Raw genomic sequence first — 19,270 nt, forward strand, 5'->3', positions numbered from 1 at the left:
TGCTGAATACTCCGAACATCACAATGCTTTTGAAGCCACGGAAAAAATCAGATTCATTGCATCTTTTCTTAACCCACAGGAGGAAAAACTAATCATATGGGCCGGGGAAACACTATCTGTGCTTTATGTATTTACTATCTTAGCATAAGATTGTAATTGTTGCTAAGCCCCTTTGCAGAAAAAGGTCTGTGTTTCTCAGTGTTAATTTTTGGCATTTGTTTGCCTTAGGCCATTGTTATTTTAAATATTTATATATTATCATACAAGAATAAAGTGACTAAAAAACCCATATAATGTGTTATAGGAGTTCAGAAAGCAAAGAGATTAATTCAGAACCATGTGATTAAGTGAAAATATTTCATTATTTTTCCTGAAAAAATTATTTTCCTTGTAATTGAGTTTCTGTGATTTCTAAAGGAAGAAGCGTAACATTACCTTAAACTCTGCTTTTACATATGTAAATATGTCACAAAAGCTTTGTGTTTCTCATTCCCAAAAGGGGAAATTCATTTCTTTGCCTTTCTTTGCCTTTCTATGCAGTTTAACAATTATAGAGAGAAATATCCATATATAAGTGGATCAAAGCATGGATTTAAAAAAGCAAAGAGAAAGAAGAAGTGATTTACTGGATCTGACACCCTGTTTACCATGTCAGGATCAAACCAGTACCAAATTCCAAGGACATAGTAGGGAGTCCAGCAGACAGTAAATGAAGTGGCAAATGCAACCGTCATCTTTAGGGTCCTCAGCCGAGCTCGTGGTATATTGTTCTTGGACTGATTCAGTTGTAGTTCTTTTAAACAGAGAAAATAGAAGGTGTTTTTAATGACCAGTTTTATTACAAAGCCAAAATAGAGAAAAAGGAACAGAGAATAGTAATTCAACCTGGTGAATATTAATGGAGGCAAATTGCTAATATTTTTAATAATGACAATATGCTTGCAAAGCATGCTTATATTTCAAGTTTTCCACTCTGCTACATAATAAATAGAAATATTAAAGATAGTAATGCTCTTAAAATTAATTTTCCATCAAACTAATAAGGATTTGAAATATGAGGTTACTCAAATTCTTCAAATAAAAATTTAAGAGAGTAGACTGAGGTTGAACTGAATTTAATTCTCTGCCTTTTGGTTGTTATGCCAACATAGCCACATTTATTTTATAAATTTATAACTTTTCACCTTTCCTGACTGACCAAGCAGGAAGCCCTGTTGCCATCATAGGCAATGTAAGCTTGGTGTAGGCAAGAAACACATGTACTGGATTGGTGTCAGAATCCTAGCTGGCATTAAGGACATTTAAGGAATAATACACAGTGGAGGAGTTGAAGGACATTAGCTCACCTCTTCTTATAAAAACACCAAAATCAGAACTAACTGCTGAACAACTGTTAACAACAACAACAAAAAACCCCACTGGAACCTACCAAAAAAGATGCCCTACATTTGAAGATAAAGAAAGAGACACAATGAGATGGTAGAAGGGGTGCAATAGTGATAAAATTGAATTCCATACACACCAGGTGGGTAACCCACAAACTGTAAAATAATTAGACCACAGAAATTCTCCCACAGGAGTGAAAGTTCTGAGTCCCACATCAGGTTTCCCAGCCTGGGGGTCTGGCTATAGGAGGAGCCCCCAGGGAATCTGTCCTTGAAGACCAGCAGGGTTTGATCTTAGGAGTTAAACAGGACTGGAGGAAACAGAAGCTCCACTATTGGAGGTCACACACGGGTCTTGTGAATACTAGGACCCAAGTTAAAAATGGGGACCTCATAACAGACTGAGTCAGATTTACCTGCTTGTATTGGAGGGTCTCCTATGGAGGCAGGGGGTGGTTGTGGCTCACTGTGAGGACAGGGACACTGACAGTGGTAGTTCTGGGGAGTACTCATTGGTGTAGCCCTCTTGAAGGCTGCCATTTTCACACACTAGACACATGAACTAACTTATGTGATTGGACATGTGAAGGCACATTCATATCTTTGAAAGTTCACAACTTGAAGGTTTGTATACAGAGAATTTACTGTATTTAAAGTGATGAAAAGAAAGAACCCATAACCAAAAATACTCAGCTCAGCAAGGCTCTCATTCAGATTCGATGCAGAAATCAAAAGCTTCACAGACAAGCAAAAGCTAGGGGAATTCAGCACCACGCAAGACCAGCTTTGGAGCAAATGCTAAAAGAAGTTCTCCAGGGAAAGAAGAAAAGGTCACAACTGAAACAAGAAAATTATGAATGGCAATGCTTACTAGTGAAGGCAAGCATACAATAAAGGTAGGAAATCATCTGTAGACAAATACGAAATCAAAACCATTAACTGTGAGGAGAGCATAAATACAAGATATTGGAAAGGCATTTGAAATTAAAAGAACTGCAACTTAAAACAGTTTTGTTTATATATAGGCAGCTATATCAAAACCTTGGTAACCACAAACCAAAAATATACAATAGATACACACACACAAAAGAAAAAGGAATCCAAATACAATACTAAAGTGAGTCTTAAAGGAAATCAGTCCTAAATATTCATTGGAAGGACTGATGCTCAAACTGAAGCTCCAATATTTTGGCCACCTGATTCGAAGAACTGACTCATTGAAAAAACCCTGAGGCTGGGAAAGATTGAAGGCAGGAGGAGAAGGGTTGGATGAGATAAGATGAGGACAAGATGAGATAAGATGAGATGGTTGGATGGCATCACCAACACGATGGACATGAATTTGAGCAAGCTCTGGGAGTTGGTGATGAACAGGGAAGCCTGGTGTGCTGCAGTCCATGGGGTCCCAAAGAGCCGGACATGACTGAGTGACTGACCTGAACTAAAAGTGAGTCATCAATCACAAGAGAACAAAATTGGAAGGGAAGGAAAAAGCTTACAAAAACCAATCTGAAAATAATGAACAAAATGGCAATAAGAACATTCATGTCTATAATTATCTTAAGTGTAAGCAGATTAAACAGTCCAACCAAAAGACAGATACTGGCTGAGTGGATACCAAAACAAGACCCATATATATGCTGTCCTCAAGAGACACACTTCAGATCTAGGGATACATACAGACCACAAAAGAGTCAGGTAAAGCTTAGCAACCACCACCACAGACTGAACGTGAGCGGGTGGAAAAAGGTATCCATTCAAAAAGTAGATAACCAGCAAGGGACTGTTGTATAGCACAGGGAACTCTTCTGTTGTTAGGTTATTCTAAAATAACCTAAATGGGAAAAGAATTAAAAAAAATACATGTATATGTATGACTGAATCATTTTGCTGTACATCAGGACTTAATACCATATTGCTAATCAACTATACTCCAATATAAAATTTTAAAAATTGATACATTTGTTTTTGAGAATGCAACAGATTCTTGAAGCCAAAAAGGTACAACCATGTGCGTGAAGTGAAAGATCAAAATAGTCAATTGCATGTTCCATAATATTTAGCACACTCAACACACACACCGAAATGTGCGTAGTGTGTGGATACACTGTGTGGATACAGGAGATTTGAATGTGATATGAAACAGTTTAACTTTAACAAGTCTATTGGCAACTATATTATGAGTTGTACTTTGCTATATTCTAGGCATCAGGTGTTTGATAAAGTGTTATGATGAACCAGCAGAAAAAATTTGCCCATGCTTCTACTGGGAAAATGAAGTAATTGTCCTTTTAGCTTTAATTCCATGCTGTAACTTTATAATATGGGGAGATATTAAATTACCTCATCTCTAAATTGGGGATAATAAAAGTATTGCCTCATGGGGTGATTTTGAATATTGAAAGAATTAATGTATGTTAATTGCTCATAATAGTATCGCAATACTATTACAATACAATACAATACTATTACAGATAAAATAGTATCTGGCACAGCAAGTGCCACTCCGATTCTCTGGTTGGAGTGTTGCCGTTAACAACTGTCCACCCACAATTAATCTGAGGAATACATACTGTGGGGATCCTGATGAAGGACCCTTGTCAGGGTGAAGATGATTTTTGCATTGCAGATCACCATGATGAGAAGAGGGATGATGAAGAGGCAGCTGAAGGTGAAAAAGTTATAAAAGGCTTGATGCCACCACTGTGGAAAACTGCAATGTGTTACACATTGAGAGAAACCTTCAGTCTGTCCAGAGTCATCTGCTAAATGGATCATCCCAAAGATGTATAACTGTAGGAGAAAATTTAAAAATTAAAAAGGGATGTTGCTTATTGTCAAACAATATTTGCAAGTTTTCTCGAAAGTTTTCTCTTCTGTATTGTACTAATCTTCTAACATGCTATTGCCCAAAGCAGCTGCTAAGCTTCTTGACGTTTGGCTTTTGGCTTTTCTACAAAAAGTTGTAAGTGGATCTTTACTTGAAATATGTTTGGGTAATGTGAATGGATCTGAAGGATTTTGAATTTCTTCTGAAATTATTTCAGTCTTGCAGAACAATCACCAACCAATGATTTAAACCTCCTCTGTATTTCAATTTCAGATGCTATTATGATGAGTAAACTTTTTGCAAATGATTTTATTGTTAAATCTGAACCCCAAAAATCTGTCTGGCATTTAGAATATGCCCTCAAAATAAATATTTAAATTTTATTTTTGGAACATAAGATCTCATTAAAATGGTCAGAAACATGTACAGACAGTTCATTAAAAAAGGGTGTAGCAGTGACCCGTAAGCATATAAAAACATATTTTCAACCTCACTTATGATAAGAGCAGTGTCAATCAATTAAGGCTACACTGATATACCATTTCCCACTATCAAGTCTGGCAAAATTAAAAAAAAAACAGTAACACACTCTCATGGCAAGGCTATAGGGAAACAGAGACTCTCATACATTGCTAATGGGCATGCAAATTGGTACAATCATTAAGGAGAGGAATTTGGCAATAATTACTATACATTTGTACTTACCTTTGACTCAGCAATCTGATGTTCAGGAGTTTACCATGAAGATACACCCCTACTTCCATTATATGAAAATACATTAGCACAGGATTATTCACTGATGCATTGTTTAGAAGTGAAAAACATTGAAAATAATCTAAATACCAATTCATAGAACAGCAACTGAATAAACTATGGTGGACCACACAATGGAGTCCTGTATAGTAGTAAAAAAAGAGGGAGGGAAATTTCTATCTGAAGGGGTGTGTGTGTGTACATATATATACATTTATTCTAGCTCTGTGTGGAGAGAGGCTAAGAACAATGTCATCTAAGTAGCAGTGAGCATACCCCGCTCTCCAGTACCCAGATCTTATTTTTAGTATCATTCTCTACCAAAAGGAATCAGACCTCATTGGCGAAGTGCATAATCCTAAGGCTGGGGCAATCAAAGCACAGTAAGTCGTTGGAACAGCTGCTGTGCCAAAAAGTCTGGAAATGCCCAGAGAATGATGGAGCACGTGAAAAAATTTCAGGCACCAGCTTGAAAAAGGTCCCATTGGTCAAATGTGGGGTAGCTTGAGCATGAAAACAAACAAACAAGCAATCCCTGATAGAAAAGAATAAGAGTTCAAATAAAGAAAAAAACCATGACTCCATGCTGATATAAATGACAAAACCACAATAACAAATACATGGGGAAAGGAAAAAGCTCTTTACTATAGAAAGTCAGTTGCTGCTGCTGCTCCTGCTAAGTCACTTCAGTCGTGTCTGACTCTGTGTGACCCCATAGACGGCAGCCCACCAGTCTCCCCCGTCCCTGGGATTCTCCAGGCAAGAACACTGGAGTGGGTTGCCATTTCCTTCTCCAATACATGAAAGTGAAAAGTGAAAGTGAAGTCGCTCAGTCGTGTCTGGCTCTTAGCGACCCCATGGACTGTAGCCTACCAGGCTCCTCCGTCCATGGGATTTTCCAGGCAAGAGGAGTGGAGTGGGGTGCCATTGTAAATGTAAAAGATGCAATGGAAGTAGTGATTGCCATTTTGTAATTACTATAATAATAATTGATTCAGGCAAGAATCACCAGTAAATGGTAAAAATATGGGTGTAAGCTTGAGGAGAGTAGTTTATTTATGTCATCTCAAAGTATCTACCTGTAGGATACATTGTATTATAAACAGTAAAATAATAACTTTACAGTAGAGGAATAACCAAATAATTATGCTAACATTGCCAATAATGGGACAGATTGACAGCATCTACTTCCTTCTAGAAAGCATTGAGAAGAACTCAGAGTCACCTCTTTGATGTTTTTGTTAAAAATCAAATCAGTCAATCCTAAAGGATATCAAATCCTGAGTATTCATTGGAAGGACTGATGCTGAAGCTGAAGCTCCAATACTTGGGCTACCTGATGGGAAGAACTGACTCATTAGAAAAGACCCTCATGCTGGGAAAGATTGAAGGCAGGAGGAGGAGGGGATGACAGAGGACGAGATGGTTGGATGGCATCACTGACTCAATGGACGTGAGTTTGAGCAAGCTCTGGGAGATAGTGAAGGACAGGGAAGCCCGGGGTGCTGCAGTCCATGGGGTCGCAAAGAGTCAGACACGACTGCATGACTGAACAACAACAACAATGTAAACAAAGAATGTCGCCTACAATATCAGTAAACCAAGGATGTTGTGGCCATCAAGTTATCAGCCACCGCACTGACCCTCAGGAGTGCTCCCTAAGGAGTGGATTCAGGATGGAGAAAAGTAGAAACATGGCCCTAGATAGTTAAGGTGATGTATCAAAGGAACGATTTCAATAAGCCCAAACTCTTGCATTTTTCTGTACTTAGAAAAGCACTGCATTCATTAACCTGAGATGTATGGTTTTTCTTTAATTAGCAATAATCTTCTGATGGTCTGACTACCAGGTTTTTGTTGCAAAGAAGCCTCCTGTTAAAAAATCCTGGCTCCTCCGTTGCCTCTTATGAATTGGGAGCAATCTGAGAGACTATCTTCTAAGCTTAAGTTCTCAAAAATCTACTGAATAAAGCTTATTTCTCAACTTTTAGGTCGTAGATTCTTTTTCAGTTGACAAGTGCACAACTTGAATCTACCCCCAAGAAAATATCAGACAAACTCAAATTGAGGAGCATTCTATAAAATAACTGGTCTGCACTCTTCAAAAATGTCAGTGTCATGAAATACAAAGACAGACCAAGGAACTGTTCTAGTTTAAGGAGACTAAACAGACAACGGTGGCTCAGTGGTAAAGGATCTGCCTGTCAATGCAGAGGACACAGGTTTGATCCCTGGGTTGGGAAGATCCCCTGGAGTAGGAAATGGCTACTTCCTGGAACATTCTGTGGATAGAAGAGCCTGACAGGTTACAGTCCATGGGGTCAGAAAAAGTTAGACACGACAGAACACACAAGCAAAGAGACAAGGCGACTGAACCTCTCGCATAATCTTGAATTTTCTTTCATTAAAGGGGATATTATTGAGACAGCTGAGATATGAATAGGGCATATAGATTAAATAGTAGTACTGTTCAGTTCAGTTCAGTCACTCAGTTGTGTCTGAATCTTTTGCAACCCCATGGATTGCAGCATGCCAGGCTTCCCTTGTCTATCACCAATTCCTGGAGCTTGATCAAACTCATGTCCATCGAGTCGGTGATGCCAACCAGCCATCTCATCCTCTGTCGTCCCCTTCTCCTCCTGCCCTCAATCTTTTCCAGCATCAGGGTCTTTTCCAAGGAGTCAGTTCTTCGCATCAGATGACCAAAGTATTGGTGCTCCAGCTTCAGCGTCATCCCTTCCAATGAATATACAGGACTGATTTCCTTTAGGATTGACTGGTTTGATCTCCTTGCAGTCCAAGGGACTCTCAAGAGTCTTCTCCAACACCACAATTCAAAAGCATCAATTCTTTGGCACTCAGTTCAGTGCAGTTCAGTTGCTCAGTCGTGTCCGACTCTTTGCGACCCCATGAATCACAGCACGCCAGGCCTCCCTGTCCATTATCAACTCCCGGAGTTCACTCAAACTCATGTCCATCGAGTCGGTGATGCCATCCAGCCATCTCATTCTCTGTCGTCCCCTTCTCCTCCCGCCCCCAGTCCTTCCCAGCATGAGGTGGCCAAAGTATTGCAGTTTCAGCTTTAGCATCAGTCCTTCCAATGTACTGTATTAATGTTAATTTCCCTATTTTGATACTTTATACTGCGCTTATGTGCTAGAAAAAATACACTGAGGTATTGAGAGAGACATCATGTCTGAACTTTTAAACAATCCATAAGAATATGCATACAAGAGAGAGAATAAACAAGCAAATGTAGCAAAATGTTAATATTTGGGGAATCTGAGGGAAAACTATCCTAGAAATCTTTGTATGATTCTTGCAACCTTTCCCTAAGTGTGAAATTATATTAAAAAAAGAACTATTTGAGTCAGCAATTAAGGAAACAATGCAAGTGGTTTTCACAAACAGGTTCTAGTTGACATTTATTCATTCTTTCCCAATTTGTCAAGCACACTTCTTACCTCATAATTTCCAAAATTTTCTACTGAAAAACTTCATTTTACCATGAAACATCATTAAAATGAAGAGATAAGAGTGCCCAAGAGCTTTAAAACTGATCGAAAAGGGATATAACCCTGGTCTCCCACATTCCAGGCAGACTCTTTAACCTCTGAGCCACCAGGGAAGCCACTTAAAACTGATAAGTTAATTCAAACAAAAATGTTGCAGGAATTTTTTTTTTAAGTTTTAAGCAAGTGAGGGACAGTATTCATTTTTATTTAGTTGTTGATTGAATTAGTAAACTTAAATTCCATTTAGTTAATTTAATAAGCTCAGAATTTCTTTCCTTTTGGGGGTGGCATAGTGGAAAGAGTATACCTTAAAAAAATACTGTTTTTCCTCTTTGCTTGTAGAGTAGAAAAACTTTAATAAATATAAAACATAATAAACAAAATAAATACAGACATAATAAGATCTAAGTACGTATAATATAAAATACAAGCCTATTTATTTTGTTTGTAATTAAAATGCTGATTTTCAGTTTCTGATCTTTTCAGCTTCAAGGGCAAATAAGAATTTTTAAGTTAATCCACTAGAGGGCGCCCAATGATAATATTATCTATCTTAAAGTCTAGCAAGTTCAGCTAATTCTGTTTTATGATCCAAATCAATTTTTTCCATGTTACAAAGTGACCCTTTCAGTTTTCCATACTTCTTTGCAAACTGGCCTTATTTAAAGTTGAGTTTTGAATTTGACCCAACAGGTGTTGTGAACTGAAATCTTTGGAAGGGTTTTATCACAGAGACCCTGAGAGTCTTCTAATTCTTAAAAATCCTTTTTTCTTTCCACCTCCCTAGTCAGCCTTGGAATCAGATAATCTGAATTTGATTTTCTGCTCTGTATTGGGCCACATTTTCACTTTAATAGTTCATGTTTTTAAGTTATAGTGATGAATCTTTCAATGAAAAGGACTTTATAGTACTATGATTTGAATTTGGTTTTCATCTTTATGTAATGAATGCTTGTTTTTAAAGCAACTCCTTGATCATAAAACTATACTAGATACACTCTGTCATGAAAGATTAACTAAATATATCATGCTATCAAGGAATTAAATATTTCTTAGGGGAGATACAGCATGTATGTGACAACTGTAATACTCAATAGACTGTGACAAGTTCCAAAGGAGAGTTATAGTGTTATGAAAATTCAGAATTTTACTTACCCACAAACTAATTTGTTTTAGGCTTCATTCAGTTTATTTTCAACTCCAAGACCATGTTCATTTGAATGATTAATATAGGGATACACTTTACTTCCGGTCATTCTTTCATACTTGGATGATATTTTAAAAATTTCTTTGTTTCTCCTCTCTCATGCCTGGCCCCAGTTCTCATCAGTGTTTACTTTATTTTGCCCTAAACAACAGCAGTCTGTTCACCTTTATAGTCACTTGCAGATGCTATTCCTCTTAGCATATAGTTTTTAACCTTCGCCTTACCCCATACTAGTGACACCATGACTTAATCTTTCCAAAGGTGATTATCTTTAGATGCTATGCTTTAGGTTCCTCTTGGGATTCCCTGGTGGCTAAGACAGTAAAGAATCCATCTGCAGAGTAGGAAACCTGGGTTCGATCCCTGGGTTGGGAAGATGCCCTAGAGAAGAGAATGGCTATCCACTCCAGTATTCTTGCCAGGAGAATTCCATGGACAGAGGAACGTGGTGGGCTAGGGAGATATAAATAGTACTTAACTCTAGGGACTGTCATGACAATTAACAACTGAATACTTTCAAAGCATCTAGAGTAATGCCTGGCCCATAGTTAGCACTATATAAATCATAGCCATTATTAAAATTTTTTTTGAGGCACACAGTTTATAAATATATATTGCATACATTTACATATTTATAAATTTATACCATATTTTTCCTGATATCACTTAACTATTTATTCTCACCTTAAGATTTTCCTGCCTTTTCCTTCTCTAGCCTCTTACAGGAAAAAGGAGACAGTATTGCACATTGTGGTATAATGATATGCACGCATGCTCAGTGGCTCAGTCGTGCCCAACTCTTTGTGACCACATGGCTCTTCTGTTCATGTAATTTTCCATGCGGGTTGGAAATCCTGGTGGTTAGGATTCTGGGCTTTCACTGCTGAGGCCCGAGTTCAATCCTGCTAGGGGAACTGAGGTTCTGCAAGTTGCACACCATGACCAGAGACAAACAAAAAAACAAAAAGCAACACAGAAGCGTTTAACACAATTCCTGGCACGTATTTATGTACTGAATAACTATTATTTATCAAAATCATCATCACCATTATTGGTATTTCTGCTGCTAGTATGCTATTACTACATTCCAGTAACATTTTTGGCATATTGTACACATGTAATAAGTATTTATTGAGTTTAAGCTGCTTGAGGGGCTTCTCAGGTGACGCTAGTGGTAAAGAACCGTCCTGCCAATGCAGGAGACATAAGAGATGCCACTTCGATCCCTGGGTGGGGAAGATCCCCTGGAGGAGGGCATGGCAACCCACTCCAGTATTCTGGCCTGGAGAATTCCATGGACAAAGGAGCCTGGCAGGCTATAGTCCATAGGATTGCAAAGAGTCAGACGTGACTGAAGTGACAGCATGGACAGAGCATGCACAAGCTGCTTGTGGAGTTCAGAAGAGCCTGCTAGCATTGTAAATTTCTTTGTGTAACAGGCAAGCCTCCACATTTATTCAGACCACACATCTTCACACCAAAGAATAAAGGAATACTCGTATACAACAGACCCTCCAAATCTTTGGGTTCCACATCTGCAGATTCAACCAACTGCAGATGGAAAAATATTCAGAAAATTTTTTTTAGAAAGTTCCAAAGAGCAAGACTTGAACTTGGAAAGCTCCAGCAACTGTCTATATAATATTACATTGTATCTATAATTATTTACACAGCATTTACATTGTATTAGGTATTACAAGTAATCTAGAGATGATTTAAAGTATATAGGAGGGTGTACATCAGTTCAGTTCAATTCAGTCGCTCAGTTGTGTCCGACTCTCCGCGACCCCATGAATCATAGGTTACAGGGAAATACTATACTGTATTTTCTAGAAGGGATTTGAACATCTGGGAAATTTCTTATCTGAGGCCACCATGGTGGGGAAGGAGGATGTCTAGGAACCAATCCGCTAGGGATATCGAGGGTGACTGCATTTCCTCTGAAGCCCTGAGTTACCTACAGAATTAAAAAGGTGTCAACATATAATTCTCCCTAGTAGCACAGAGAAACTAGTGATGTGAAGTCTATCTGCAAATAATCTGCTGCTCTGGAATTCTTGTGGTCTTAGATGACAGTCATCAGAAACCTTGCGTTTTTTAACTGGATATGGACACACCAAATTCAGGAAATGTTTTCTCCTTAACATGTACCTACTAGCCTAACCACAGTCAGTCTTAAGTCAGATATCCTTTCAAGTCCTGTTGGCTGTCTTGCCTTGCCTTCCTCTCCCTTCCTCCTTTTCTTCCTTTTTTATCCTACTTTTAGAAACAATAACTCCAAGACTTGAATCATTATGCTCTGACATATAAAGCTTTTAGAATGAATAAGACAGCTTAGTGACTAGGGAGGACATTGGCCAAAATTACTTATCAGTCAGAATAAATGTCATAATTTTGTGAAATATGAAGCAATCTTTACATAAGCAATTTTGTTTGCTGTTTCTTAAATAATTATTTTATTTTCATACTCATATTTCCGTAATACTTTTTTCTCCTGACTTCAAAAATCCTATTATGAAGGAAGTAATTAAGGTAGGAAAAGACGAAGGAAAGAATAGTAATGCATTTTTAAGACTTTATACTTAAAGTCTTATATATGATTGTGTATATCTTACTCTTTATAGCACTTTTTACAATGACCCTTTTAAACTTGGTTAAGTAATTTACTCAGATAGCTGGTAAGAGACAGCACTGAGATTTGAAACCAGCTTTGTTAAAATTCCACTGCCTTTAAGACTTGCAGGGTTCTTTTTTTTTTTAACATTTTTTTTTTTAGGTAATTAATTTATTTTTTATTGGAGGCAAATTATTTTACAATATTATATTGGTTGGTTTTGCCATACATTGATATGAATTTGCCCCTGGTTTACATAAGTTCCCCCTCCTGAACCCCCCTCCCACCTCCCTCCTCCCTTTATCCTCCCTCTGGGTCATCCCCGCATGCCAGCCCCGAGCATCCTATAACATGCATTGACCCTGAACTAGTGATTCGTTTCATATATGACAACATACGTGTTTCAATGCCATTCTCCCAAATCATCCCACCCTCACCCTCTCCCATAGAGTCCCAAAGACTGTTCTATACATCTGTGTCTCTTTTGCTGTCTCGTATACAGGGTTATCATTTGCATCTTTCTAAATTCCATATATATGTGTTAGTATACTGTATTGGTGTTTTTCTTTCTGGCTTACTTCACTCTGTATAATGGGAGAAAAAGGAACCCTCTGACATTCGCTCTTGTTGTTGGGAATGCAAACTAGTACAGCCACTATGGAGAACAGTGTGGAGATTCCTTAAAAAACTGGAAATAGAACTGCCATACGACCCAACAATCCCACTGCTGGGCATACATACTTAGAAAACCAGAATTGAAAGAGACACGTGTACCTCAGTGTTCATCACAGCACTGTTTGCAATAGCCAGGACATGGAAGCAACCTAGATAGTCCATCAGCAGACGAATGGATAAGAAAGCTGGAATGGAATGAAATATCATTCAGCTATTAAAAAGAATGCATTTGAATCAGTTCTAATGAAGTGGATTAAACTGGAGCCTATTATACAGAGCGAAGTAAGTCAGAAAGAAAAACACCAATACAGTATACTAACGCATATATATGAAATTTAGAAAGATGGTAATGATGGACCTATATGTGAGACAGCAAAAGAGACACAGATGTAAAGAACAGACTGTTGGACTCTGTGGGAGAAGGCAAGGGTGGGATGATTTGAGAGAATAGCATTGAAACATGTATACTATGATATGTGAAATAGATTGCCAGTCCAGGTTCAATGCATGAAGCAGGGTGCTTAGGGCTGGTGCACTGGGATGACCCTGAGAGATGGGATGGGGACGGAGGTGGGAGGGAGGGTCTGGATGGGGAATTCATGTTCACCTATGGCTGACTCATGTGAATGTATGGCAAAAACCACCACAATATTGTAAAGTAATTAGCTTCCAATTAAAATTAAAAAAAAAAAAAAAAAGACTTGCAGGGATATCTGAGGTCTTCAGAGACTAGGCCTGGAGCTGGTGAATGGTCAAACAGAGTACTGGGGCTCCCTTATCCCCATTTGACCAGAACAACTCCACTTATATCTGTTTCATTTATTGAAGCTCCACACAGAATTTCATTTTAAATAAAATTCAATTACAAGCAAAAGTATAAAATTTTGGTCACAGTACACTGAAAGTTCTGGAAATATATCCCTAAACCATCACAGAACTCTGAGGTGATCAGCAAGATGGAAAAGCAAGGTGGTCAGTTTGAAAGTTGGTCATTCTGAACTCTAGCAAAATGTCATATATTCTCAGGTTCCTGGGAACATGACAACTAGCTTGTTAGGTTTTTTTTTCTTTTTCCAGTCTAGCATGAATTAATCAAGTGATAGAATATCCATATATATACCAAAGAATGAATCCAATCCTAAAAGAAATCAATCCTGAATATTCATTGGAAGGACTGATACTGAAGCTGAAGTTCCAATACTTTGGCCACCGGACGTGAAGAGCTGACTCATTAGAAAAGACCTTGATGCTGGGAAAGATTGAGGGCAGGAGGAGAAGGGGATGACAGAGGACGAGATGGTTGGATGGCATCACTCACTGACTTGATGGACATGAGTTTGAGCAAATTCTGGGAGATGGTGAAGGACAGGGTAGGTTGGTGTGCTGCAGTTCTTGGGGTCGCAAAGAGTCGAACATGACTGAGCAACTGAACAACAACAACCAAAGGATGAAAATTAAAAGTCATCCTTTCAAACTCCTTTTAAATTAGCCACGACAGGATGTGCTTTTGTCACTGGGCTTTGTGGAGCGTGGTGAAGCATGAGCTGTACTCACTGTGTCATACAGCCTGGAAATCAAAAGCCTTTCTGATCTCTTGTCTTCCCCATCACGCACACACAACATTAGTCACAGGGTTCAAGCCTCTTTTATTTAGAGAGAAAGAGCAGAGAACTATAATAAAAAGATAAACTGGACTTAACAAAAAGACAGGAGTTCAACAGGTCAAGTGGCACTGGACAAACAATTAAACCTTTTAAGTGAATTCTTTTCAACTGCAGGTTGTACCCACCAGTTGGTTGTAATCAGTAATAAAAAATGAAATGGAACAGAATAGAGTATTTATTTTGTGAAAACTTTTCTCAGTTATAGGTCTATGAGAGATAGATTAAGTCTTCATGTAGTATGTATTTCTTTCTTTCCATTACTGTCAAGGAGGTTTGAAGGACATTGATTTCAAAGGTTCTCTTTGAATGGTCTTTTTTATGTGAAATGGGGATAATAGCATAGCTTTTACGTACCTCACAGAGTCAGTGTAAATACCAAATAAGATTATGAATGTGAGGTCTTTCAGGAAACTTCAGCAAAGTGCTTTATGAATTTAAAGTGCTGCTAAAAGCAAGAATGAGTCATTTGTTTTACAAAATGAAATAGTGTCAATATGTAAATTTTCTTATGTACATCATTTTAATAATGTACAACATGATGGCCACAGTTAACACTGATGTATGATGTTTAGAAAAGTTGTTAAGAGAGTAAATCCTAAGAGTGCTCATCACAAGGAAAGAAACCTGTTTTCTTTTCTTTTCATTGTGTCAGTATGAGATGATGTAAGAAGTTAGCTGAAACTATTGTGTTAATCATTTCACATTATATGTAAATCAAACTATCATGCTGTACACATTAAACCTACATGGTGATGTATACAGACTTCTTCTCAGAAAACTGCAAATGAAGAAAAACAAAAAAATCATTTAATCCTTGCATAAGACTCATGAAAGTTATACGGCTTCCACATTGTTCTCAGAATTTCCCCCAGCTATCTTCTGTTATATACATCCATTCCACATCTATTTATTGATTCATCTATCCAAATTTTGTTTTCATTTTAGTAAAAGGGGAAAGGTTTATTTGATCTGAAGAGGAACCAGAGTATCCAGACATTTTAAATTTATATTTTTGTTGGGTGTCTCATTAGGTGTTGTGAATATGAAATAAATTGAACACAGTAGTTTTCACTGTTGTAGTGGCACATAGGAGAAGGCAATGGCAAGCCACTCCAGTACTCTTCCCTAGAAAATCCCATGGATGGAGGAGCCTGGTAGGCTGCAGTCCGTGGGGTCGCTAAGGGTCGGACACGACTGAGCGAATTCACTTTCACACGTTGGAGAAGGAAATGGCAACCCACTCCAGTGTTCTTGCCGGGAGAATCCCAGGGACGGGGGAGCCTGGTGGGCTTCCGTCTATGGGGTCACACAGAGTCGGACACGGCTGAAGTGACTTAGCAGCAGCAGCAGCAGCAGCAGTGGCACATATCATAATGGCAAAGACAAACAAGTACATAATTACAATGTTTTCTGACAAAGAAACAGTGTGCCATGAGGTCAAAGGAAAGGCAGCAACCATGAAATCTAATTTCCTGTTACTGTCAATCTGTCACTTCAGCCAAACAAGTCTTCTTTGAAAATTAATCACTTTACAACTTTTGCTGAAAAATACATGTGATCCCTGGCTTATTTTTTCCATTCAAATACATTCATCTTTAAAAACTCAGTTTATCCTACTTTTACCCTTTTACCATTCCTTTACCATTTTAACTCTAGTAATTCATCTCTCTCTCTTACACTGGTAATAGGCTTGAAAACTTTTTTGTACATAGTTGTAGTCATTTTGTATAAGTTTTATTTCTATAACTGAATGACATTTTCTGTCTCTTTGTTTCATCAGTACCTGGTTCAGTGTTAGGAACCCAACTTGTGTTTATCTTCTCTAAGAAAATTGAACAATACACAAATACACATCACTTATGGTTCAAATAAATAAAATGGAAAATTTCAGAGCATAAACCTTTGCTAAGAAACCTAATTTAAGTGACATATTTGCTAAATTAATTCTTATATATGCAGTCATTGTGAGAATAATTTTAATATATTTTCTCCAAGGAAATTAAAGCATTTTGTTTTTTTCTGCCATAAAACACATACTGATATACAAAAAATGTTAAGTTAGGAACTGGTGGGAGAATATAGTTATCTAACTTTCTAGTGTCTTGAACTATTTAGTGCATCCTGTGTGGCAGCCTTTGTTTGTTTGTTTGTTTTTTGTTTGTTTTTATGCCAGCTGGCTAGTTTAGAATCTTTAGATAAATTTCTATTTGCATGACAAGTTTTTGGAGGATCACGGTAAACTCTGACTTCTTGACACATCCCTGTACCCTGGATTCATCACAGGGTACATTCACACACATAGAGACAACTTGTTCATCTTTGCCATTTTTAAGAATGCATCGTCTTCTTCAGAGATTTGACTGTTGAAGAGGCAGATTCTGAAGATCCATCAACTGGGGTACTTCTGATAAAGACAGTCTGGAGGGCTGTCTGCTTTCTGAAGGAGAGGGCCTTGCCTGCACCAACAATCATAGAGTTGTGCTCATAGCCTGTTACAGTCTCATCTATCTCCAGAAAAAGCTCAAGTCAACCTCAGGGAAATGTTCAAATATCCAAAAGTCTAAGACGCCCCACATTTCCTTTTATTCAATACCACCCATCTGCAAACTGCAGAACATACTAATTAAGGATAGTTCTCTCTATGCTGCAATGACAGAAGACTCAAGAAGTTCCAAATAAAACAAGTTATGCATACTTTCTACCTATGCAAATTTTATTGTTCCCAAAGATTCTCCCAATTTACCATGTCAACCAGAGAAAAAGAAAATGTAGATGGAAGAATCAAATGAGGATGAGTTCAAATTTGAGAATAGCTTCATTTTGAGGGTGCATTTATACCAGAGAGTATGATAGAAAACTTAACAAATTATTTGTTTAATCATTACAAAGGTGCATCAAGTAGACATTACCTCCATTTTATAAATGCAAGACCTGAAACCCAGAGAGGTTAAGACATTTGCCAAAGGTAACAGAGCAGAGTCAGGATTAAATTCCACACTCTGACTTCCAGAGCCAAAGCTCTTAGAGGTAATACAATACTATCTTTGACAAGACCTTCATTCAGATTTAGATAGGAAATTTGTGATCTCCATAAAAAGTATGCAATATGGTTTACCTGTGGTCCAGCAAAGATGCTACTGAGGAGCCAGGCCAAGCCAATCATGAACTGTCCAAGCTTGCTGTTGCTTTTCACTGCTAGAGGCCTGGTGATGGCCAGGGAGCGGTCCAGGCTGATCACCACCATCATGAAGGCGGGGGCGTACATGGAGAAAAGCTTCAGATAGCTGAGGACTTTGCAAAGGAGCTCTCCAGCATACCATTGAACAGTTATGTTCCACATTCCATCCAGTGGCATGACAATCAGAGTCTCCAGCAGGTTGGCTAAAGTCAAATGTTTTAAAAGCATCTTCATTCTTGAGAGTTTTTTCCTCTTCTCTTTCCTTTGAGTCCAATTCTGAAGTTTCAACAAGAAAGAAGTGTTGAAAATTGTGGAAAGTAGAAAAAGGAAGAAAGTAACTGTCACTCGGATCTTTCCAGATAAGGTCAGGGTGGGGAGGCTGCCCAGTGTTAGTGGGATGCTGTTGTTGATCGCTGAACAGTGGTTTTCATTCTGTTCAGGAGAGTCACCATTTGCCATCCTTTATGGCTGATACTGCTTCAAGACTCGTGTTTCTGGCAGTTCTGATGTTTTATTGTAATTGCACTTGGGGTCCTGTTTTATTTCAGCCTTCTTTGGCTGGTAACGTCACAGGTTTATATTTATGTCAAATTTTGTCCCTGAGATACTTTGTATTTAAAGTGAAAGATCAAGGTGAACTTGTTTTGTGGGCTTGTGATCCAACAAGCTGATAAAGCAAAGCAGACAAACACTTTCTGAGGGCCAAATGTAATTGTAGTATCTCAGCAGATGGCCTGGTTTTCACAACATTTTTCCTAAGTGAAGAAAGATGTTTGAAACTTAATTTTGTATTTAAAATTCACTTAGGATATTATTCAAGTAACTTTAGTGAAGATGTTTTCTAAAAAAAAAATGTTAAGTGTTCTGTTCAATAGATGCAAAATAAAAAAGAAGAAAATATTAAAAGAGAACTTGATCTAGTTGAGATTTGTAATTTAAAGAATCACAAATTTATAATTTCTCAAAAAATTTGTTTTCTTTTCAATCACACAATGCTGAGCATCCAAACACTAGATAAATATATTTATTCAGAACTGTCCTCTATGAAACATCGAACTAATACCTTAACAGTTAGAATCAATTTGATCTAATATTGAGATGCATTCAAATTTATCAATCAATCTTAATGTTTAGATAAAATCATTAACTTCATGAAAAATTTTTCTGTTATTGCTTTGATTTTATAACTAATTATTGTACTTTCCGTTTTTGCACATTATTTCATAGAGTAGCTAGGTATTAGAGGGAATACTGCATAAATGCTTTAACCACGTCTATGCATGTTTATATACAATATACATCCCTTTATATTGTAATTGGATCATTTCATATTAGGGCCACTTAGAAACTTTCTCTGTGTTGTTGCTGTATCTTACACATTGAGTGAGTGCTTGATGATGTTGTTTCCTACTACTGGTATGACTTAGATTGGAATTTATTAAATCACCA

General features: G+C 37.7%; 1 protein-coding gene across 2 annotated transcripts; it reads right to left on the bottom strand.

Annotated features, from left to right (window-relative positions):
* Positions 1-548: 548 nt before the first annotated feature.
* GNRHR (gonadotropin releasing hormone receptor) lies at positions 549-18,280 on the bottom strand. Of its 2 annotated transcripts, none has more exons than XM_055435100.2 (3): positions 17,759-18,280; positions 3,959-4,178; positions 549-793 (listed from the first exon to the last, which is right to left on the bottom strand). In XM_055435100.2, exons 1-3 carry the CDS (start codon positions 18,278-18,280, stop codon positions 549-551), a joined length of 987 nt encoding a protein of 328 aa, XP_055291075.2. The 2 variants fall into 2 exon arrangements, with proteins under 2 accessions (XP_055291075.2, XP_088692190.1); XM_088836064.1 differs by having other exon boundaries at positions 658-793; positions 3,959-4,050.
* Between the last annotated feature and the right edge of the window lie 990 nt (positions 18,281-19,270).

Source organism: Moschus berezovskii, chromosome 5, assembly GCF_049115385.1.
Source record: "Moschus berezovskii isolate FMDL1 chromosome 5, NW_MosBer_1.0, whole genome shotgun sequence".
In the NCBI taxonomy this organism is placed as follows: Eukaryota; Metazoa; Chordata; class Mammalia; order Artiodactyla; family Moschidae; genus Moschus; species Moschus berezovskii.

Coding starts and splice junctions, on each gene's coding strand:
- GNRHR (XM_055435100.2), bottom strand. CDS start 18,280: ATGGCAAATGGTGACTCTCCTGAACAGAATGAAAACCACTGTTCAGCG. Junction 4,179..17,758: donor GCATCTTTGCTGGACCACAG/GTAAACCATATT, acceptor TTTCTCCTACAG/TTATACATCTTTGGGATGAT. Junction 794..3,958: donor CCTTCATCAGGATCCCCACA/GTATGTATTCCT, acceptor TCTGTTTAAAAG/AACTACAACTGAATCAGTCC.